General features: G+C 50.8%; 1 protein-coding gene and 2 long non-coding RNA genes across 3 annotated transcripts; 2 read left to right on the forward strand and 1 right to left on the reverse strand.

The window, feature by feature from the left end:
* Positions 1 to 1,009: 1,009 nt before the first annotated feature.
* On the reverse strand, positions 1,010 to 8,130 carry ZFP36L1 (ZFP36 ring finger protein like 1). Its single transcript, XM_005605271.4, has 2 exons — positions 6,233 to 8,130; positions 1,010 to 3,812 (listed from the first exon to the last, which is right to left on the reverse strand). The coding sequence occupies exons 1-2, from the start codon at positions 6,287 to 6,289 to the stop codon at positions 2,853 to 2,855; spliced, it is 1,017 nt and encodes a 338-aa protein (XP_005605328.1). The 5' UTR covers positions 6,290 to 8,130; the 3' UTR covers positions 1,010 to 2,852.
* Positions 8,131 to 9,169: 1,039 nt separating this feature from the next.
* On the forward strand, positions 9,170 to 21,850 carry LOC138920610 (uncharacterized). Its single transcript, XR_011432069.1, has 2 exons — positions 9,170 to 9,648; positions 20,059 to 21,850. It is a non-coding gene; the product is annotated as an uncharacterized lncRNA (long non-coding RNA).
* LOC138920611 (uncharacterized) lies at positions 9,664 to 13,374 on the forward strand. Its single transcript, XR_011432070.1, has 2 exons — positions 9,664 to 9,769; positions 13,145 to 13,374. It is a non-coding gene; the product is annotated as an uncharacterized lncRNA (long non-coding RNA).
* Positions 21,851 to 23,320: the final 1,470 nt, after the last annotated feature.

Raw genomic sequence — 23,320 nt, forward strand, 5'->3', positions numbered from 1 at the left:
GGGTACATAGGTGGGTCTTCCCAGCCTCAAGGATGATCCTGGCCCAGCCAATGTCTGTTGCAGGCTTGCCTGCCTTTAGGAGAGGCCCTGGAGTCACGGTGGAAATTCAGTTTACCCCCGAAAAAACTTACTGAGTGCAAGGAACCAAAGGCAGCCAAGCCTCAAGCAGCAATACCCACCCCTGCCTCCCCAAAAAGAAAGGATCCCAAGAACCAGACGGGGTTTTCAGAAGGGTCCAAATTCTCTCTGGCAGGTGAAACATCCTCTTGTAAGTGGTCATCCAGCCTTGGTCATCTAGCCAAGGGGACCACACCCTTCCCAAGGTAACAATCTGCCTATTTGGGCATTGGAGGTTAATGAAGACTCACGCGGTGGGAACTACCGACGACTTCCTGTTACGCTGGCCATTTTAATACCCATTTCCCCTTAAGAGCCCCCCCGAAAACAGAAGCACATGTTGGATCCAGGTGAAACCAGCCCCACTCCCAGTGCCCTGGTCTACACCCCTCACTTCCTGGGGGCTCCTCTCCAAGCCTGCAATGATTAAGTAAGATACCCACCCCAGACAGGTGCTGAGAGATTTTCCTGTGGGAAAAACGAGCCTGGAAGCACCCAAATGCGAGGACTCGGCCCAACCTTGGCTCACTGGAGTGCCATATGCTATGTTCCCCCTCCACCATATGGGCACCCCAAAAACCACCAAAGGAATTAAGACCACAGGCTGGGCAGAGAAGACTGGAAGCCCCTGTGTCTAAGTTGGGGGAGGCTGGCCCCTCGTCAACGACCAACACACTGGGCAGATAATGCAGAAAGTTACAGGCTCCTTTGCAAGCAATCTCCATCCCCTCCCCTCTAAGCTCAGCAGACTTCCTGCATCCACAAAGGGAGCCTGCCATTGGTCCAGCAGGAAGGATGTGAAGAAACCCACCAATGCTGGCCTCCTCCCCAGGACCTGCATCGTAGTCAAGGGACAAACCTACAGGCAAAGTAAAACTAGCTGCACTATCAGTGTTTTTTGAAAAAACGGGGTTTATTGATTTTTAAACTGCAAATAGTCGTTACAAAAAGTTTTTTTTTCTTTTAAATAAATTCACACAAAGAAAGAGAAATAGAAAGCGACGGTAGTGACCAGCAAGAGGAATAATAATTACATTCATCTTAATGTGTGTGTGTGCCAGTTCTGTTTGCATTAACGTTGGAAAACTCCAAACCTGGAATCCAGAACCTCAAATCTGCGATCGGAATGTCTTGAGATGGGCACATGGAAGTCAAAGGGTTTCTTTTGTTTGTTTGTTTCCCTTTTAGAAGCTATACATAAAAAGTTGTTTTCCTTCTGTACTGTCACAGAACTTTTACATACATTCTCAGTCCTAGTTGTGAAAGGCCTAAAGAGAAAGAAACTCAATTTGCAGTCCAACACAAAGGGGAGAAATTTCTAAAATAAATAATCCAACAGTTTTTTGCATTTTTTTAAATTAATTTTTCATTTTTTTAAAATAAAATAACCAAAAAAAGTGTAAAGTTACAAAAAATGTCGTTGAAGAATAATATATTAAAACTGTGGAAAAAAAGGAAAAAGACACGTCACAAAATTTTAAGATTAATATGAAGATCATAATTTAACATAAAAGAATATATTCTATGGATTTGTCATCCCGATAAATATGAACAAAATTAACAAAAAAAAGCATAGTTTGGCAATAAATACGTTTTGATAAGTTAAATAAGCTTTTTTATATTGATGTGCAGTGACAAGCAAAATTTTTGCTCTCCAATTTCTGAAAGTTATATGAAGTTTTAAAACCCAGGGAAAAAAGCATGGCGTGAGTGCTCTAAGGATAGACCTACGGTATTCTAGAGCAAAACCATTAAAGCTACTTCTACGGGAAATCGTTTTACACAGATACTGTATGTATGTGGAATGAATACCATTAACTGCTCACCCCTTACATGTTTTTTTTAGCTTTTCTCTCATTTTTTTGTTGTTGTTTTTTCTTTTTTAAGATGTCACATATGAACTGGGGAACTTTAGCACCAAAATCAAGTCTCTCATAGTCCATCTAGCTTCCCCTTCCTCCCCACTTAAAAAAAAAAAAAAAAGAAAAAAAAGTTAAATCATAAAGTCCCACTATGTCACAATCTTCGTCCACTTTTTGTCTTCCTCCTGCAGACCTATGCAAACCCAGGCCAGGTTAGTCAACAGAAGTTCGGGTCGGGAAGAAAAAGGTTTTGAATGTCAAGATAGGCTTCCCCAAAAACCCAAGTCTGGCAACAACTCTCCCAGGGGGTTGGGGGGGGCACTGGGGAGGGGAGGAGGGCATGTGTGGGAGGCTGGACAAGGGAAGGTGCAGTTGTGTGGCCAGCGGAGGGAGCTGCTGGTTCTGGGTCCCCTCCCCCTCCCCATGGGCAGAGGCTCCGGGAGGCCCACGGGTGCCCTCTGGCGCTGAAGAGGTAATGTAGTCACAGTGACAAAGTTAGATTACAAGGCACTAAGTTGCTTCTGTAAACTGTTACTGCTTTTTCTTTTGTGATTTGGCACTTATGGTTTAAGCCGGAAAAAAAAGGCATCTACTGACAAATATGGGACTTGTCTGTTATGCATGGTAAGTGGGCTATAAAATCGAGGGGAGAGGGTTTCAAGCCAGAGGAAGCTACTGACAAATTGACTTGTCCTTATGTTAGGGGGGGTTAAAAGGGGAGGGGGGGGCATTCCAAGGTTCTGGGGGAATGGGGTTGAGCTTAACCTTGTTAATGTAGGGGTTGTTGGGAATCGGGTAGGTGAGGAAGGAAGGGGAGGGGGTGTGGGTGCTGGGTGGGGGTGGAGTAGGCAGGGGCTCCCTCCCTACCCTGCTTTAGTCATCTGAGATGGAAAGTCTGCTGAAAATGGGCAGGCGTCTTGAGTTGTCCAAGGTGGGGGAGTCTGAGCCACTGTGGCTGCTGCTGGAGCTGCTCAGATAGCCCTCCTGGTCCGAGAGCGAATCCTGAGGGCTGGGGGGAGAGTCAAACATGTGGGGGGACTCGGACATGGGCCGGAAGAGGAAGGTGGTCGGGGAGCCACCCCCGGGCAGCGCCATGCTAGGGGCAAAGAGGCTCGCCAGCTCCTGGCTGGAGAAGGCAAAGGGGTTATTGGTGCCATCAGGCAGGGTGGGAGAGCCCAGGAGGTCATCTGCACTCAGGATGGGGGGAGGGGTGATGGACGTGGGGCTGTCCAGCAGCCCCGTGGCAGCAGCGGTGGCAGCGGCACTGGGAAACCCAGCAAAGCTAAAGCTATGCTGGAGGCGGGGACGGTCAGTGGAGAGGTCCCGGGCCCCGGCCAGGGCGCGGCGCTCCTCGGCGTTGTGGATGAAGTGGCAGCGGGGCCCGTAGGGGCAGAAGCCGATGGTGTGGAAGGTGCGGCACAGCTCCGTCTTGTACTTGGGGTGGCGGGTCAGGCTTCGGAGCTCGTGGATGCCGTGCGCAAACTGGCACTTGTCCCCGTACTTACAGGCACCATTCTCCTCGAAGGGGCGGCACAGCTCGGTCTTGTAGCGGCTGGAGTTGACCTGGCCGCTCCCGGGCTGCTTCTGGGTGGGCAGCAGCCGCTCGCCCCCTTCTGAGAAAGAGCGGTCTCGGAAGCGGCTGTCCCGAGAGCTCAGAGCTGGGGCCGGCTCACCCTTGAGGCTGCTGAGGAGCTGGTTCTGGTGGAACTTGGAGCTAGGCAGGGTGACTGAGTGCCTCCGGGGGAAGCCCCCACCGGCAGGGGTGCCCACCGCCTTCCTGTCCAGCAGGCAGCCCCCTGCACTGGGAGTACTGTAGTTGAGCATCTTGTTACCCTGGAGGGAAGAGAGGGAAGAGAGCGAAGGATTAGTGAGGAAGGGCATCCACCAGGCCCAAAAGGGTACCCACTAAGGGAAGCCCCCTCCACAATCAGAAATGCCCACCTCTCTCAAAGGAACCATCTCCAGCTCTGCCCTGGCAAGCCCCCCGCTTTCTCCCATAGACCAGCCACCTGGGTTTACTTTGGCCCCATGCATAAGAAACCACAAAATCCTGGCCTATGAGAGAATTGTTGGACGCATGCACCCTACTCCATGCTGACCCCTGGAATGTACCCCCACGTCCTGTCCCCAGAGCTATCACTTCTATCCATAGAAATCCAACTTTTTCTAACCTCCCAAGTAGATTCGTCAGCTCAAAATGTCTCACACAACTCCGATTTCTGTAGATTCCCCCTCCCCCTAACAAAAACAAGTAAACCTCAGGAAACTGTGAACTTGGTCCCCTTTTAATCAGTCCCTGCTTAACTGACCTCCGCTTCATGACCTGGCCTCCTAACGCTCTCCACTTCCTCCCTTCAGAAGTGTTCCCTTCCTTTAGCAACAGGTTTCCACACTGCCTCTGCTTTATCTTGCTGGGGAGAGGGAGGAGCAGGAGGAAAAATCCCTAGTCAGGGGGGTGTAGGGTGAGGCACAGTGGGGAGAGGGATGCGATTCCTGAAAATAAAACTCATCTCTCCATGCTCCCGGAAGGGATGCCTTCCACAGTGATCTCCCCCACCATTCGCTGCCCACCCCACCCCCCTCCACTGGGAAGATGCCTTTGCAATTAGTCTTCTGGCTGCAAGAGCAAGCTTGGATAAGAGCCCCAGTGTTTAATCTTTAACGCAAAGCTGCAGGTGGGAAGAAAAAGGAAAGCAACAAATCCCCCCCCCCCCAGTCGACAGTGGATTTAGGGGAGGGGGGCAGAGCCACTACAAGCAAGTTTCTCTGTTCCAATAGGACTCCGGTCACCTGCCCAAAGTGTACCCAAGATTTTGGAAAGAGTGCGATGGAGGGACCTAGGAGTTGGCCCCCAGCACATGTGGGTGTCATTGTGAAAATTCTAAAGTTGGTCCCTTAGGATCAGCTGCAGGGGATCGGGAATCTGTAACAGCAACCACCCCACGGAGCGGATTACAGGAACCAAGTTGAGAGCCGGTTCCCAACAATGAGGTTCATTTTAAAAAGTCCTGCGGGGGGAGGGAGCGAGAGAAAGAGAACCAGATCAAAGAGCGGGAGAGCCGGGAAAAGAAGGGAAAAGTGCGGAAGAGCTCAGGCAGCCGCCAGGGCAACTGGAGTTTGGGAAAGCGCAGGGAGGGCAGAAAGCTTCAAACTTTTTTTGATGTTGCTCTTTAGCTCCACGGCGTCCCTGCACCCCAACCCTGCAGCCCTGGGGCCCTGGCAGCTGCGCCGACTGGAGAAGCAAGCTGGGAAAAGAGAGCAACATGACCCGACGTGTTTAGAAGAAGGCAGAACACTTTAGCAATTAACAGTAGCCCAGCAGCTTCCCTCTTTCAAATTGGGGAGAGGGGGGAAAAAATCTAACACTTACAGGCTTTTGCTATGTACACTTAAACCGCACTCCTGGAACATTCAGGCTTTAAAACTTGCTTTTTTTCCACCCTGGCTGGGAAGCTACAGGGCTTAAGGAGGCTCCCATTGAATCCTTTCCTCGTGGAGACCCTTGAGCTCAGGACGGCATTTTGTCGTCGTGTCCCTCCCACCCCCTCCAAATCGATGAGCCGGGGTCCACCAGAAAACGCGTCAACCCGAGTCCCACTTTCAACCCAAAGTTTGCAGCACGATCGCCTATTAGGAGGAAGCCTGGCTGAGCTGGGACAAGCTGAAGCTCCACTGCAAACTTGTTTTGCAACATCCTTTTGAATCACAACTCTCGACCTTTTTCTCGCAGAGTCCCAGCCCCTCCAAAACAGAGGGAGAAACTCCCAGCAAAACGTCGCCCCAAGACTCACTTCCCCGAGGGACCCTCCCTCCAGACCCCACAGACCGGCAAGGTGGCTGGAGAGCCTCGAACCCCTCCCGGAGGCGGCAAGACCCAGAGCGCGCACAGGGAAAACCAAGCAGACCAACGAAACCCGGCTCAAACAGCAAGTCACGGACGGAAGAATCACGAAAAACTGCCACATTCCTGCCCACTGCCCGTGTCCCCCGGGCAGCACCGCCACGCAAACTTTGTCCCCCAGAACTCCGATCTCCAGATTCCCACGTAATCCTCGCCAGGAACTGGAAACTCAAAGGGTGGGGAGGAAAGGGCCAAATTCCTTCAAACTGGAGGGGAAAACGGTGCGGAAAAGAGATCTCGCCTCTCCTCCTCTTCCTCCTGCTTTCCAAAACCTAAACTTTTGGGGGTTCTTTTCGAAGGCAAGAGAGAAAAGAAAAAGACTTTGAAAAGCAAACGCTGTGCCCGACTTTACCTTGCATAAAACTTCGCTCAAGTCGAAGATGGTGGCAGACACGAGGGTGGTGGTCATCCTGGGCGCTCGCGCGGGGCAGGGACGAAGATCTGGTGTGTCGCGAAGGTCCCGGTGCGGGGAAGGCGCAGCCTCCGGCTCTCCGGTCAGGAGTCCCACACGCCTGCTCCCGGCGCCCCTCGCCTTTCTGACTCTCCCGGGCTGCGGCGCGCGAAGCCCAATTTATAAAGTTTCAGATTTGGTGGGCCGGGGGAGGAGGAGCTTTAAACTTATTTAAATGAGGAAGCGAAGGAAAAAAAAGTTGATTGACACTGAAGTTGAATCAGCCATGCGGTCAAACTCGGGAAAAAAAAAAAAGAAACTTTCAAAAGGAAGGAGGGGGAGGGGAGACGAGGAAAGGAGGCGATGAAAAAAAAACCCTACTGCGAGCCGCGCTCAACTTTTTTTTCTTAAAGAGGAAAAGTTTCGACTCCGCTCTCTTCGCTACCCCGCGCTGGAGGCGCCCTTCTCTGGGGCCGCGCGGGGCGCAAAGGGGGAGGGGTGCGCCCCCCCCTTTGTCAGCCTGCGAGCGCGGCTCTGTGACATCACTCATTCCACCGTCTTCGGGGTTCTTGTTGTCTTGTTGTTGTTTTTTGTGGGGCAGGAAGGCGGGCTCGACTTTCTCTTTTTGCAAGCGGGAGCAGAAGCCCGTCCTTAGCGCTCAGGCTGCGGTTTCCATCTTGAGATCTCCCCTGAAACTTCTCCAAGGGGCCGCACAACTTACTCTTTTCCCGAGTTCTCTTCCGCACTCGGCTCCCCTCGGCAAACCCGGCAGGGAGAGGACGTTGGAAACTTGGGACGCACAAAACGTTCATGTCTAGGCTTTGATGTTTTTTTCAGAGGGGAGACGGTGGGGAGGGAACCAGGGAGACTTTTTTCCCCCCAGGAGGACCCGGCCTGGCGGGGGCGAGCGCAGCACGACTTAGCGCGCCGCACGCGTCTATACTCGCGCTCGCTTTGCAGCCGGCACTCTCCGAGTGTGGTTGGGAGGGGAGGACGTCGCGAAAAAGACCACCGCCCCGCGGACTGTTTGTTTTTACAGGCCTGGGAGTGGTATTTATTTCACGCATCCCATCTTTAAACTTTTTTATAAAGAAACCCCGAATCCTCATGAATGCCCCTTCCTGCCCTCATCCGAAAAAAAAAAAAAAAAACACCCAGCAACGCACAACTTTCCACGCGCGCTCTGAACTATGGGCCGCGCCGAAACTCCCCTCTACCCCCCCCCCCCCAACGACACACACACACACATCCCTAAACGCTTGAACAATGAAAAAAAGTTACTTCGGTAAGAATGAAGGTAAAGAGATGGGGGAGGCGACACTTTTAACTTATTGTTGCTTCTCCTCCGCCCCCACGGGAACGGAACATATGGCTTGTCGCACTGCGCTGTTTTGGCGGGATGGGGGGAGGGGGCATGGGATCCTCGACACCGAAAGGGCCGCAATTGATTATTAATCCTTTAAAAACTGTAAAATACATACATTTATTTACTGTTAAGTTTGGATGCCTCTCCACCCACCCAAATAAAAAGTTGTTAACGTGTCCCCCACCGGGCCCCCCAGCCTTCCCGCTGGGTGCTGGGGCGAAGACGAGGCGGAAATCGTGGGGCTGCGTTTCTTTCCTATTTCCCCGCGTGCCCGGCCGCCTCCTCGGCCCTCGCACGTTTCTTCCCAGCACTCGAGGCCGCGGGGTCTGTTATGAAACCCTGTGCCCCGAGTGGCTAAGAGCCGGTTCCATTGCGATGTAATTAGGTCACCCCATTATGAGCACGTTTCTTTGGAAAGGACAGGGCGGGCGAGCCGAGCGCCGGAGTCGGGCTCTGACCGCACCACCCCCCCCCCCCCCACACACACACACCCACCCACCCACACATTTTTACTGCATTTCTTATTTATTCATCAAACTCCGAGGAAACCCAGGGACGCCTTCCAAATCACAACTGTTTTAGGAACCTGTTGTTTTTCGTCCTTGCGAAACACACTTTTGCTGCAGCCACGAACCTACGTGATCCTCAACCCGGTCTGCTTTTATTTGTCCCCTCTGACTTAAATTGATGGCCCTTATTTTTTACCCAGCGGCTGCCCCTTGCCTTTTCTTCTTCTGTTTTCCTGCCGCCTGTTGCTTCCCTCCCCCTGCTCCCATTTTTCAGCTTTTCTTGAAATCTGGCAAGCGCCAGAAAGGGAAATAACTTCCATCCACCTTAATTTAAATCATTCAAATGTAGGTTTCTTTCTTAAAGGGATGTTTGCTCCCTCCTTTCCCCCAGCTCCAAGAGGGGAGTGGGCGGTTTCGTGCAGTTTCTTGGTGATGAGGTAATGAGTTCCAGATTTCAGGACAGAGTAGGGTGCGCATTAAAACCACAAGGTTAGTCTGCGTCCCGATGTGAAGCTATTTCGGTTTTTGATTCCGCCACCCCAAAAAAAGGGCCGGTTGGTCTTTAACTCGGGCGGGTTCGGGAAGCTCTGCTGGCGGGACGGGGGAGGGGTGGAGAAGCGGGGGTGGAGAAGCCAGGGGGAAGGGGACCCGGAGCGGGCGGGCCGTCTTCCCAGCCCGGAGCCCGGCCAGGCCCGCACCCGTGGTCCCCCCTCTCCGAGTGGCGCCTCTTCCCCGCCCCCCCACCCCCCCCCCACCCCCCCCCCGGCTGCGGGACCGCCCAAAAGCACCATCACGCGGTCTCGGCGCCCTAGGCTGGCTAAAAAGTCTCTTTTTTCCAAAGAGAACGCCGATTCCTCGAATTTCCTTCACTTTTCCAACTCCCGGAGGGCGCTCCCCTCCCCCGCTCCCGGGGGCGCGGGCTCCGCGGGGCGCGGCCAGCCTGGCCCGCTCGCTCCGGAGTTGTTTACCGGCCCCGCCGACCGACCGGGTTTGTTCCAGCTCCCAGAGCCTGTCTCTATAATTAAACTCTTTTTTTAATTGTGGGGTTGAAACGTCATTTCGGGGACTTTCCAAGGGTGAGGGAGCCGAGGGGAGGGAGCGAGCCGCCTTAACTCTTCGCTGACCCGGCTTCCGCGCCGCGGTGGGCCAGGAGCAGCATCCAGCCAGCCAAGGAGGGATGGGGGTCTGGGGGCTGGAGCCGGCCTGACACCCCCCGCCCCCCCCCGGACGTGCTCAGCAGGTGCCCCATGGTGGCGGGAACGGCCGCGAGCCGCGACCCGGGCAGGAAGCCCGACGGGAGGCTTGCACGGCCCTCCCCCTGCTCCTCCGCTCGGCAGTCAACCCTCCGGTTCCTCCCCGCGCCAGGCCAGAGTGGCCGCCCCTTCACCTGCACTGCCGCTTCCGACCGGGAGGCGATGGGCCAGGTGCTCCGTTCCAGGCCTGACTTCTGGGCCCTCCCCACTCGCTTGGAGCCGGTCCCCTGGTGAGGAGTGGCTAGCCAGGTATTTTTGGCTTGGGGGTGTTAGGTTTTGTGAAAGGGAGAAAGTGAAAGTCCTCGCAATTAGGGAAGCGTGACGGATATATTCATCGGCCAGTCTGGATCCCGGGCCCACCTCGCGGCAGGTGAGAGTGTGGGGCGCCAGACGGCTGACCCGTAGACGGCCGCGCCTTGTCACCACCGCCATCCAAGGCACCCCTTCCCCAGAAGCCCCTCCTGGCCCTGGTGGCAGCACAGGACCTGCCGTCGCTGAGCCCTGCAGTGCTGCACTTCCTCCCCGGCTTCAGGTCATTTGTAAAATCCCCCAAACTCTTAGGAGTGGGCCCCACCCTTCCCCCAACCTAGGCTCCCTGAGACCCTGGGACCACCGCAACGTCCCTGGATTAGAGGGAGGGAGGGAGTTACCTGGTTTAGCTTCACCTGTAGTGCTTGTGGAATGCAGATTCGTCAGCTTGGACCCAGACTCAGTGAATCAGATGCTCTTGGCTGGGGTCAGGAATCCAAATTTTTAGGAAATTTCCTGCTAGTGACTCAAACACTAGAGTTTGAGAATCAGTGGCCCAGGGCTTTGAAGTTGGGCTGTTCTGGATCCAAATCTTGGCTCTGCCATTTTCCAGCTGTGTGACTTTTCAAGACACTGACCGAAGCCCCAGTTTCCTCATCTCTAACATAGGGATGTTACCACCTAAAATTGGCTGGTAAAGGGCCTAGTTTCTGCCTAGCCAGACCTTTTTGTATGCCTAGCCATTGTATGTAAACTAAGCCATTCTCGGGGCCTCATTACACTACAAAACAAATTCTGGGGAGTATTCACTTTGCAAAAGTATTTTTCAGTATAGCCATCCACGAAAGTGTCACCTGACAACTTTGCTCAGGATCACTCTCTGGCCCCCACCCCCATCCCTGGAAGAGGCAGGGCCTGAGGCCTGGAAAGGGGAGAGGGCGCTGGCCCAGAGCCTGGGGAAGAGCATGTGGGTCAGGATGAGGTGATGGGAACCTGCCCGCCCAGCTGAAAAAGACGTGATTGTTGTCACAAGTATTTCTGAAAACTAGATTAGTGGTCAGATGGGCCCTGATGGTAGTCAGTAAAAGCCAAGCTTTTCTCTCAAAATCCTCAAGCCCCTCAGAAGTGGGTGTGACTCACCTGCCAATATCCCCCCAAACCAGGCAGAGTCCTCCAGAGAGGGCCGTTGAGGGTCTACTGGGAATGCAGCTCCGCACAGGGTCTGGAACCTCTGGGGGCTAGCTCAGGGAGCCCGCCACCTCCTGCCAGGACTACTGAAAATCCAACCCCAGGACTAGCACCGCCCTGGCAGCATCTCTTTACCTTGTGGTGGGGCCATCTAAATGTTCATTCTGAGGTCAATTGCTTTAACACTTTCCCTGCCGATATGTTCCACAGTTCTCTTAAGTTCCCACGCTAGCCCACAGCTGCACCATCCCCTTCCTTGCCTGGGCTTGCCTAGAGACACAGGATAGCCCATGAGTTTTGAGTCACCTAGACTTTGATGGGAAACCCAACTCTGCCAGCTGGTCACCAGTTGCACAACCTGTATCAGGTCACTTAGCCTCTGGGATGGTTGGGAAGATTAAGTTCTTTCCAACCAGCGGTGAAGTCAGACAACCATTTGCCCTCCAACCACCCCAAACTGCTAGCCGTTGCTGGTGGTTGCTGCACACCCTCCCCTGGGGCTTTGCTCAAGAGGGTCCTTTTGCTGGGACTTCAGACAGCTCCCCAAGCAGGCAAATGCCTCTCTCCCAGTAGAGCCATTGCAGCCTGCAGCATGCCGGAATTCTCTGCATTTTATGGAATTTACCTTTTACTCCCAGCTGGACTGTAAACTCCTTGAGGGCAAGGGCTTCTCTGTTCCCTGGGCCTCTGAGTAGGTCCTGAGGAGGTACTCAGTAAATTTTTTCAGTTTTCACTGAACCCTTCCTGCTGAACCCATTAGGAGACTTTGGTCACCCTAAATCTAGCAGCAGGAGTGGAAGGCGGCTCTGCAGAGATTCCAGGGGTGGCAGGAAGGGAAGGCTTGGGCTCTGAAGGAAGGGGGAATGGCAGCCTTAACACTGGGATGTTCAGAAGGCCAGATCAGGTAACCCAGGGAGGCTGGGCTTCCACACCTTGCCCAGGACATGTTCTGTGCAGCTGTTAAGAGGCAACGTGGTCTGATGGAATGAGCACTGGTCTAGGAGTCAGGAAGCTTGGACTCTGGAGCTCCTTTGCCTCTGGGTCAGTGAGTCATCCTCTGCTGTGGGCTTCAGTGTTCCTATCTGTAGATGGAGAGGGCTGGACTGTCCTGGTGGTGCTCAAACATCACTCTGAGCAGAATCACCTGGGGAGCTTTTAAAAATATTCACATGCCCAGCTCCACCCCACCTCCAAAGATTCTGCTCTAGTTAGTCTCGGGTGAGGCCCAGCATTTGTATTTTCTAAGCTCCCCAGATGATTCTGTTATGAAGCCAGAAACACTGGATTTGGTTATTTTAGAGCAGTGGTTGTCAACTGGGGGCGACTTTGCCCCCCAGTGAACATTTGGCAGTGTCTAGAGACATTTTGGTTGTCACAACTGGAGGGGAAAAGGTCAATGCTACTGGCATCTATATGGTAGAAGCTGGAGATGCTGTAAAGATCCTGCAATGCTCAGGACAGCCCCCCACAAAAAAAATTTATCTAGCCCAAAATGTCAATAGTACCAAGATTAAGAAACCCTATTTTAGAGATTCTTTCCAACTCCAAGATTCCTACATGCCTAGTTAGGCTTCATCCCCACTTCCCGAAAACCTTTCTCCTTATGGCCGCCCGAGTGATCTTTTTCAAAATCTAGACGTGTTCTTGTGTTACAATTGCCTAAAACCCTTGGCTATCCATCCTTAGAATAAAAACCAAACCCTTAGTCCACTATAATCTGACTCTCTTTTACTGCTCCAGCCTTGACTTTCATACCCCCTCCTCTCCCTACCACACCTTTCCCACCCCGCAGGGCACTCCCTTTGCTCTAGTCAGTTTCAGAGGAAAATGAGCCATCCTTCCTCCTGCCCCAGGGCCCTGACACATGCTATTTCTTGTGTCTGAATTGACCTTCCTTTGGCCCAAGTAAATTCTAAATCATTCTATAGAACTCAGTTCAAGCATCACTTCCTCAACCATTCTTGGCACCTCCCTCCCCGCATCAAGGCAAGGTGTCTGTCTTCTCTCTTTTGTCCTCATGAAACGTTTTCAAAGTAGTTATTTCAGTTTGCAAGTATACATTCATTCCTGTAACTTTTTTTACTGTTTAATTTGACATACAGTAAAACTGACCTGTATTTGGTGTACAGTTCTGTGAATTTTAACATATGAATAGATTCATGTAACCACCACCATGATCAGGAAACAGAACAGTTTCATCACCCCCAAAAAACTCCCTCGCATTATGCCCTCGTAGTCATACCCTCCCCCATCCCTTACTCTGGCAAACACTGATCTGTTCTCTGTACTGTAATTTTGTCTTTTCCAGAATGCCGTATAAATGGAACCATACGGTCTGTATGATTTCACCTAGCATGATGCCTTTGAGATTTATCCACACTGTTCCATATATCAATAGTTCATTCCTTTTCATTGAAGAATAGTATGTCACTGTGTGGGTAGGCCACCATTTGTTTATCCATTCACCTGCTAAAGGACATCACGTTATTTCCAGTTTGGGGCCACTATGAATAGAGCTGCAATAAACACTATACAGATTTTTGTGTGAACATAAGTTCTTATTTCTGTAGAGTAAATAACCAGGAGTGGGATTTCTGGGTCATATGGTAAGTGTATGTTCAAGTTTATTAAAAACTGCCAAACCCTACTCAAAAATGGATATATCATTTTGCATCTCCAACAGCAATGTAAGAGTTCCCAGTTACTCCACATCCTTACCAGCACTTATAGTTGTCAGTATTTTTTATTTTAGCCATTCTAACAGGTATGTAGTGTTATCTCATTGCGGTTTCAATTTGCATTTCTTTATTGGGTAAAGATATTGAACATCCTTTCATGTGCTTATTTTCCACCTGTATGTCCTCTTGGGCAAAATGTCTGTTCAGGTCTTTTGCCCATTTTTTAATTGGGTTGTTTGTTTTCTTACTGTTGAGTTTTGAGAGTTCTTTATTTACTCTGGATACAGTTCCTTTGTGGAATATGTGATTTGCAAATATTTCCTCCAGTCTGTACCTTATCTTTTCATTCTCTGAACAAAGTCTCTTTCACAAAAATTTTTAATTTTGACGAAGTCTAAAAGCATCATGCGTTGGGTCACATCTAAGGACTTTTTGCCTAACCCTACATCATTAAGATTTTCTGTTTTCTTCTAAAAGTTTTAGGGTTTTTGTTTTATACTTAGATCTATAATCCATTTGGAGTTAGTTTTTATATACAATGTGAGATTTGGGTTGAGGTTCATTTTTTTGCCTGTGGATGTCCAATCCTAACACTGTTTATTGAAAAGACTACCATTTGTCCATTGAATTGCCTTTGCATCTATTCAAAAATCAGTTGGCCATCTTTGTATGGGTCTCTTTATTCTGTTCTATTGATCTGTGTGTCCACTCCTTGCCAGTACCACACTGTCTTGATTATTGTAGCTTTACAGTAAGTCTTAAAATCAGGTGGTATAAATCCTCCACCTTTATTCTTAATTTTCAAAATTATTTTAGCTATTCTAGTTCCTTTGCCTTTTCATATAAATTTCAGAATGAGCTTGTCTACATCTATTAAAAAAAACCCTACTGGGATTTTTATTGGGATTGCATTAAGCATAGAGGTCAATTCAAGAAGAAATGATATCTTTACTACATTGAGTCTTCTAATTCATGAATATGGTATGTCTATTTATTGAGGCCTTCTGGTTTTTTTAATTGATGTTTTGTAGTTTTTAACATACATATCCTGTATACGTTTTGTTAGATTTATAGCTAATATTTTCCCCTTTTTGGGGAACTATTGTAATTTTTTCTTAATTTCGGTTTTTAACTTCTCATACCTAGTTTATAGAAATACATTAACTTTTGTTTATTGACCTTGTATCTTGTGATCTTACAAAAGTCACTTTAGTCATAAGAAGGGTTTTTGGTAGATTCTTTGAATTTTGATTTGTTTTTATTTTTTGTTTTCACATAGACAATCATGTTGTCTGTGAATAGGAGTAACTGAATTTCTTCCTTTCCAATCTTATGCATTGTATTTCTTTTTCTTGCCTTATTGCCCAGTCTGGGACTTCCAGTATGATGTTGAACAGGCATGGTAAGAGTGGACACCCTCACCTTGCTCCCAGTCTCAGGGGAAAGCATTCAGTCTTTCACTATTAAGTATGATATGAGATGCCAGTTTTTGTAGTCATTTAACTTCTTAACCTCTCCCTTCCCATCAGGATATATGCTCCGTGAAAGCACGCTTGCTCTGCTCTCAATTCAACACTCAGTGCCTGGCACGTGTGTAGCACACAACAGGCCCTCAGTAAATAATCCTCTACTTTGGTACCTTAGCCGCCATAACCACTGTCCTGTATGACAGACAACAGAGGGACTTGGCCGAACGTGCACACACATCACGAAGAATAATGTTACAGTAAATATCCCAATGGATCCAACCAGGCACTGGCCCCATAGAGTTGACTATTTTAAGCTGCCAAGCGTCTGTAGATCAGCTTTCTAGCAAGCCATTCTGTCAAAGCATTTATCTATGAGGAATAGATGACTGCAGTAAAATAATTATTTTAGATGAAGAGCATTCCATTCCCAAAGGGAATTTAAACAAAAAGCTCCCAGCTCTGAAAAACAGGGGCTTTCAGGGTAAAGAGGCCCACTGCTCTGAAATCTTAGGCCCTCAGATGGGTGGGGTTGTTTCGCTAAATTTATTTCAGCCGCTTATAGAAACAGAAGGGGGAAGAGCAGGGCGGCTGCTTGCACACCAGCCCTGGCTCTGGAGTATTAATATCTGCCGGGTCAGGCTTTTATTTGGGTTTTGTTTTACCTTTTGGGGGCGGGGAGGCAGGCAGGCAGCAGGAATCTCTCACAGCTGCACAGCTTCTGAGCTGTGGTTTCCCACCTTTCCTCCTGTACCTTCCCCGGCAGGCCAAACTCAGCCCAGTCCTCCCATGCCTCACCTTGGGACAGCTCCCTACCCACTGAACACCACGCACTGTGCCAGGCCTTTCTCTGCAGTCTCACCACAGCACCTTTGACATCAGCTTTTCTCCCATTTCCAGAAGGGTCTGAGCACGCTGAGAGACTAAATCTGTTTGCTTTCTTTCCGGCACAAGTGTGGGTACAGAGAGACTGGGGCCTTTGTCCCTGGCCCCCATCAGAGCTGCCTACCCAATCCCACACCCCCAGCCCCAGTGGCTCCACTACTTGAATTTGGGGGGTTGTTGGATGTGAAATCCAGGCCTTTTTGTCCCTGTCTTCCTTCTCCTCAGCCTCCCCAAAGCAGCGCACAGGCATTCTTCTTAGGCCTGAGACCTCGACCGTCTCTTCTGTCAAACACACCCCCCCTTACACAGGAAAAGGAGTTAAGTGAAACCACCATGTTGCTTTTTAAAAACCTGTTCTTGTGCTGAATTTGGAATGCTTTATGGGGCACCGGTTAATTATCTCCCACAGATATGGGGGAAACCCAGGCACCGGAGGGGAGGCGGCAGCAAGTGACCTGCGCCCCCTGCAGGTAGATGAGATCAGTGCTACCGGCTGGCTCTCCAGGTTCCCGCTGAACCCGAAAGACATAGAAAGACAGGGCTGTGTCTGGCAGCTTGCTGCAACATGGCTGCTGCCACATGAGGGCAGAAAGAGGAGAGGCACAAGGAAGCTGAAAAATCTGCTGGGCTTAAAGACTTGAGTAATGCCACGCGAATATGGGGAAGTACCTCACACAGTGCCCAGCCCATGGGAACCCAACAAATGTCAAGCTGGTTCCTTGGCAAACTCCTGCTTCCTGGGTCACCAAGGAAGATGGGAGAAGGAGCGTCTGTCCTCTCCATCCCCAGCCCCAAGGTAGAAAGGCTGAACAGGGACTCTGGGACGGACGATGGCCTGGGGCAGGAGCTGGGGAGAGGCCCAATATGAAGATGTCTAGGGGGTTCTTCCTCTGAACTGGGGGGTCTGCTTCAGGGTTTAGCACATACTTGTAAAGTGTTCACCGGTAAACTAAGTCCCTCTTTTGTCCCAGCACCAGCCAGTTTGCTTTGGAATTATCCTCCAGCTCTCTCTTGCAAAACCCAGCCCAGAGTGGGCAGAACCCACCTCAGGGAGCTGTTCCTTTGAGAAGCAGGACCCACCTCCTCAGCCAGAGCAGAGGTTAGAAAGCTCTTGGAGAGTCGCCACAAAGGCAGCCAGCCAGCGGAGGAGAGAGGATGGATCTCTGCCACAGCCCTGTGACTGCTTCAGAGCTGAGCTTCTCTTGCCAACTGCACCCTCTGCCCCAGGGGACCGCGGGCCCCCAAACCAGGGCCTGCCCTTGTCTGACCAAAGGCAACCAGATCTTCTGCAGCTGTTCAGTGCGAGAACAAGCTCTCCCAGAGACCAGGGAAGCAGCTGGAGAAAGATTCCTGCCAGCCCCGGGGTGTAAATATTTATACAACGTGGTGCGTGGGAAGAGGGAAGGCAGAGGGAGGTGGTAGGGACGAGGCCGCACTGAGGAAGCAGACTGAAGGAGCCTGAGCTTTGGGCTCAGGTGGGAAGGGCAACAGGCTGCTGGGACCCTAATCTCCACCTGAATTCCTACATCAAAGAGGCCCAGTCCTTGCCCCTGCTCTCCTGCCAGAGTTGAGGGGAGAACGTAGACAAAACCTCCTCCCTGGTGAATCCCCTAACCACTCCTCTTGTCTAGAATAGCCCTCTATGTCAGAAGGGAGGCTCTGCGTTGAACCAGAAATAGACCAAGTCCACATGGCCCAGGAGTTAAGGGCCTGGGGGCTCCTGGGGCTTATGGTTCGAGGGTCTTAAAGGATGCTGGACCCCAACAGTTGGCCTCCAGGGCTGATGGCTTAGAAGACATAGGCAAATTATAAAATATAAGCAGAGATTTCTCTCTAGCTTCTATAGGATCAATAGTACTTTTCTAAAGTGGCAGAGAACATTGTGCGTTGATGAAGATGATGAGGAGGAATGGAGGGGACCTGGCAAGAGAGCAAGGTGTGGAGAAGGCGAGGGGGCCCTTGATGGCACTCCAAGAGAACACGTGGTCACCATCACCACAGGGCCTAGGAAAGGACGGTGCAACTCAATGGGTGTCCAGCTGATGCTCTTGGGCCCGCCCCCTGCAGCGCAGCTCTAGGTGTGTCCCAAGCAGAGTACTGGGTGGGCCTGCGGGACTCAACTAGCGCCCAACAGCATTGACACCCGGGGATGGGAAGCAAGCCTTGTGGGGGTGGGGGGGGGGGGTCCCGACAGCCAGATGGACTTCAGTCGAGCTGCCTCAGACAGCTGGGGAGCAGAGCCGGACCCGCCTCACACCCCTCCCCCACCACTCCAGACAAGGAGGGGTGCGGCTGCAACTTCTAGGTTTTCTCTGCCACCGCGCCCATCGAGAAGTGCCACCTGCTCCTATCAGTACCAGAGCTGACCCTCAGGGCCTCCCACAGGTAGGGTTTGTGTTGCTCCCCAGTAGCCAAGAGCTTTTAAGACAGCTCGCAATTATCAGCCTCTTGTATTCTCCGTGTGCCCTCAAAACACCCACCTGCCAGGGGTGGGGGGCATTGGGAAGGAAGGACTTTCCCCTGGAAAACTGCCTCTGTCTCCCCAGCAGACAGTTCCAGATGTCCAGGCCGACTTCTGCCAGAGAGTGAGGACCAAAGGATACCCAGACTCCTCCAAGAGGCAGACCCTATGCTGTTGTCCTCCCACCCACAGCACAGAGTTTGCAGGTGACACATTCCCAGTGGGTGCACCTCCCTGAGCTCCAGCCTTTCTGGGTGGAACCTGGTGAATCCCCCACACCCATCCACCCAGAGAAGGATGGATTCCATTGCCTCCCTGAGCAATGGGGCCCAGGCCCACACACCATGGAGGAAACACCATCTGCCCCCAACCCTCAGCCCAGGCCTGGCAGACAACATCAACCCTCACAGGGGGAGAGCATCACTGCCCCCAGCCCCCTCTCCAGAAAGAAGCTCCTCTTCCAAGGACACTGGGGGCTGGGGAGGATCTTCAGACACCCAGGTCCTCTTCTGCCACTGTGCCTCTGCCTGCCGGCTGTGGCCTCCTTCTTGCCAGCACTGCTTAAACAAATGAACAAGAATAAAAGCCTGTGTGGCCCAAGGAAAGCTTGAGGGGAAAGAACTGAAGCTGAAGGAAAAGGAAAAAAAAGAAAAACCTAACTATAAGAAATAGGAAGGAGGGAAATTCAGGAAACAGACAAAATAAACCATCCAGGAATCCAGATGTAAAGCAAAGAAGGCCAAAAGAAAAGAAAAATTATGCTAAGGAGGCAGACTGGGGTGGGGAGGGGAATTGGGAATAAAAAAGAAGAGGGAGACAGTTATAAATATTCTGAAAAGAGAGAAGAATGTGAAAGCAAACGACACCAGAAAAAATAAAAAATAAAGAGAGACCCAGGAGAGAAAAGGAGGCAGCAATGAATTTAAAACAACTCTGTTGACCCTCAACCAACCACACTCAGTTATGCTCTGCGTCTTATTGCTTTTTGTAGATTTCAGAACACTGAGCCGGGACAGTTGTAGAAAAGCAAGCTTCCCTTCTTGCCCTTTTTTTTCCTACAGTTCTCCCAATTCACCCCCACTGTTGGTCTTTTGCAGAGTGAGGGCTGATCTTCCTGGGACAAGGCTGGAAACCATTCCAGTTCACCCCTGAGTCTGGTGGCTTCCAACATGATGCCCTCTGGAGGGCTCACTGGAGAATCTGAGCCAGAGGAGCCCTGTGGCAGGAGAAGCTTTGGGTGTGATGGAGCTGTGTTATCAGCTTTGCATCTTCCAGGGCGAGGCTTACCTAGCCACCTTTCTGTGGACCAGGGCTAACCCAACCCACAGACACACCACTCCTGGAACAGCAAGGGTTCGTGGAAGATTGGCATACCCAACTCTATGCAAAGCCAGAGGGGTCCCAGCAAATGCAACTTTCGGAAACAGATGATTTAAATTAATTTCCAGGCATTCCCAAGGGAAGCTAAAGATAGCCAAAGCTTTCCCATTGCCACGGTTGGCAAACAGCTTCTTGAAGTTCACCTTCAATGCTTTGTGTCCATAAACCCCATGAGCACTTACAGAAGATGCTGGTTCCACTCCTTCTGTCTTCTTGGCCTCTTTTCAGCCTTCTATGGACTCTTTCTTCTGAGAGTCTGCCAATGCCTCTCTTCTCTGTGTCTGCTTTGGTTTTTCCATTTCCCTTACTTAATCATACCCACCTCTGCCCACTCTTTCTTCTATTTCTCTAGGGCAGCAAGAGTTGCAAGAAAGTGAAGCAAACCAAGGCAAAATTGAGAAGCAACAGAAGTAAAAATGCAAGTGTGTTTGCCTTAGCGCTTGGCTTTGGCGTGCCCCGGCTGTCTGCAGTAGGTGAGGCTGGCTCCCAGGGGACAGGGGTCTGAGCCTCACCAGGCCGCCTAAAACTGCTCCTCCAAAGTTCAGCCAAGGGGAAGCCACACAGGCTGAACTCTGATCAACTGGGACAAAGAAAATGGTGCCCATACCAGCCCTTCTCCTTCTGAGAATTCTTTTTTTTTTTTTTTTTTGAGGAAGATTAGCCCTGAGCTAACTACTGCCAGTCCTCCTATTTTTTACTGAGGAAGCCTGGCCCTAAGCTAACATTGTGCCCATCTTCCTCTACTTTATACGTGGGACGCCTACCACAGCATGGCGTGCCAAGCGGTGCCATGTCCACACCCAGGATCCGAACCGGCGAACCCCAAGCCGCTGAGAAGCGGAACGTATGAACTTAACCACTGCGCCACTGGGCCAGCCCCCTACTTCTGAGAATTCTTAAGTACTTGACCCTGATTCTGTACATTCCAAAAGTCATATTTTTCTTCTAGCAAAAACTGAGAGATGTGACAAAATGTATAGAAGGGATAATGTCTAGGTTGTGGCCTTAGATACTCAACCCAGTTTCTTCTCATCCTTCTTAACCTTCAAACCTGTCACAGTCGTATAATCTATGACTCAAAACTATTATTTAACTATGAAAAAAGACAAACCAGGAAATTAGAGGCTGAATGACCTAAAATTTATTCCATTCAACTGAGCTAATCCCCTAATAAGGGTGTATATAACAATCAGTCTTGCTACAGCTCTTCTGGAAGATGTGAACGTTGCGGGGAACAGTACACAGTGCCTGCAGATCCCAACTTGTCAAGATTTGTCCTCAAAAGGGTAAGTGCCTGGTCCTAGGCCAAGCTGCCTAGCAGTTTGTTAGATGAGTCTTAACATTTGGGAACCAACATGTTGCAATGGAGAGTGCCTGATGCTCAGGCTGACCACATTCAAATCTGGCACTGCCACTTCCTAGGCAAGCAAGGGACTTACCTGCCCTCCCCTAGTCTCCTCTGCTGTGAAATGGCAATGACAGCGATACCCATCTCCTGGGGCTGCCGTGAGGACAGATGAGCAAAGCGCTTGGCACGTGTGAGCATCCCTAGTCAACTGTTGCTGTATGTTAAGCTGCGAATTGGCAAGACCGAGAAGAAGGCTGGAGGCCCCACAAAGTGGGGTTCCACGGAGTCACTGGAACACAGTCAAATATCCTGAGCAAGAGAGAGAAGAGGGTCCCAGAGGAGGCCCAGGCAGCTGGCGGGTGGAGCGCTGCTCCGACAGCCAAGGACAGCCACTCACAGCCGGGTGTCCTCCGGGGTGGGAGGACGCAGGGGGCTGCACTGCAGTCCTCCCGCATTAGCTCAACGCCGCTGCATCCCCACCCTTGCATGTGTTCATCCTGACATGAAACCCAGCACGCAGTGACCTCGCCCCCACTATGTGCAGCCGCTGGCCAAGCGGAGAGCTATACCGGAGTGAGCTTCAGAAGTGCTCATTGGCCTCAGAGATTTCATAACTGGGCGTTTCTGCCCAAATGCAGAAATCTGTCTTTGAACTAGAGTTTAAGGATGTGACCAAATGCTGAGAAATTCTTGTTTCAGGGCTGATTTTTTTTTTCTGTAAGTAGAAAGGCAAAGAGTTCAAAATATATTCTGGAAATGTGAACAGCAACTGAATCTTGGTAATATTTAGGGAGTATTATTAATTTTTAGGTGAAATAAGGACAGTGTGGCTAAGTTGAATGAGTCCATTTTTTTTAGAGCTACATACTGAAATACCAACAGATGAAATAATATGATCCAATATATAGGATTTACTTCAAAATTATATGGGAGGTGGGGAGGCAGCTGGTGCTGTAAATGAACAAGCTTGGCCAGGAGTTGGTGATGTTGGTGATGGGGGTTCCTCATACTCTCTGTCTTCTTCTGTACACGCTTGATGTTTTCCATAAAAAAATGTTTTAAGTTCATAAAAGCTGAAAAAAATTTAACTCAGGGATTCTTGTTTTACTGGTTCTTGCAACATGATATTTACTTCCGAAGGACATGTGCTCTTGGACAAGAGATGAGCTTGTAGGGGGATGTGCCCAGAGCCGCGGAGGGCTGGCAAAGAGACAGGGAGACCACCACCCCGGGATCAGGAAAGCGCCTCAAGCCCCCCTCCCACACACGCTGGGGACCAAGAGTGGTGTCCTGCCCCTCAGGGCCCCCAGGCTGGGAAGAAACATTCAGAGGGACTGGTGTCCATTTTGCATTGCTTTAAAACTCAGTGAAAACTTTTTAAAATTGGTTTCAATGTATTTTAAACCACAATGAACTGTTTTACTCAGCAGATAGCCATTAGAACAGAGAGGGCAAACTGCTCGACCTTTCTACCCTCATCTTCCTCAACTGGAAAATGGGGATGATCACACGTACCCCATTTTCCAGGGTGTGAGGGTCAATGAGATTAATGCACGTAAAGTGCCCTCGCGCCAGGAAGCACTGATAAAGGGAGGGTCGGATTCGAGGGGTTTTTGGCAAATGTCCACCTTTGGCCTCTGAAGACCACAGTGGAGCCAGCCATCTTGGGCACTCTGCTTGACGTGGAGAGGCTTCCTTAAACAACTAAAGTAAATAAAAGTCAAGGCAGACATACTTCGAGACCTCTCTGGGCTGGGCATCCTGCTGGGCATCCGCCCCTTCGGGTGTCACAGAGAGGCCACAGCTGTCCTCCTTCCTCCCCTTGCTCTGGGAAGAACAGGACACTTGGGATGGAGCCCCCACAGCTCTCTCTCTAGTTGAAGAGTGAGTTGGAAAATGAGAAAGAGGGCAGTGCCCACTGGGCTGCGGCTTTGAATGGTGAAACGCATTTCAAGAACGCAGACCTTCAGCAGATCAACTCATTCCTGAAGATGGGGGCAAGAGTTCAGAGTGCACAGATGGACAGCAGGCCCTGTGCTCAGTATCAGCACTGCCCCCCCCCCCCCCCCCCAGCTTCTGGAGCCTTCCCCAGCTGAGTTGTGGGTAAGTAGTCATGAAGGCCTCCAGACACCAGGGGGTAGTACAACACACCCTCCCCACCAAACGGCTGGACGAAGTGACTTGGCAACAGACACCCTTCCAAAAACAAATCTCCATAGCCATCACATGCAGAGGAGGGAATCCCAGGAGAGGCAGGTGGCCCACA

This window comes from Equus caballus, chromosome 24, assembly GCF_041296265.1.
Source record: "Equus caballus isolate H_3958 breed thoroughbred chromosome 24, TB-T2T, whole genome shotgun sequence".
Taxonomy (NCBI): Eukaryota; Metazoa; Chordata; class Mammalia; order Perissodactyla; family Equidae; genus Equus; species Equus caballus.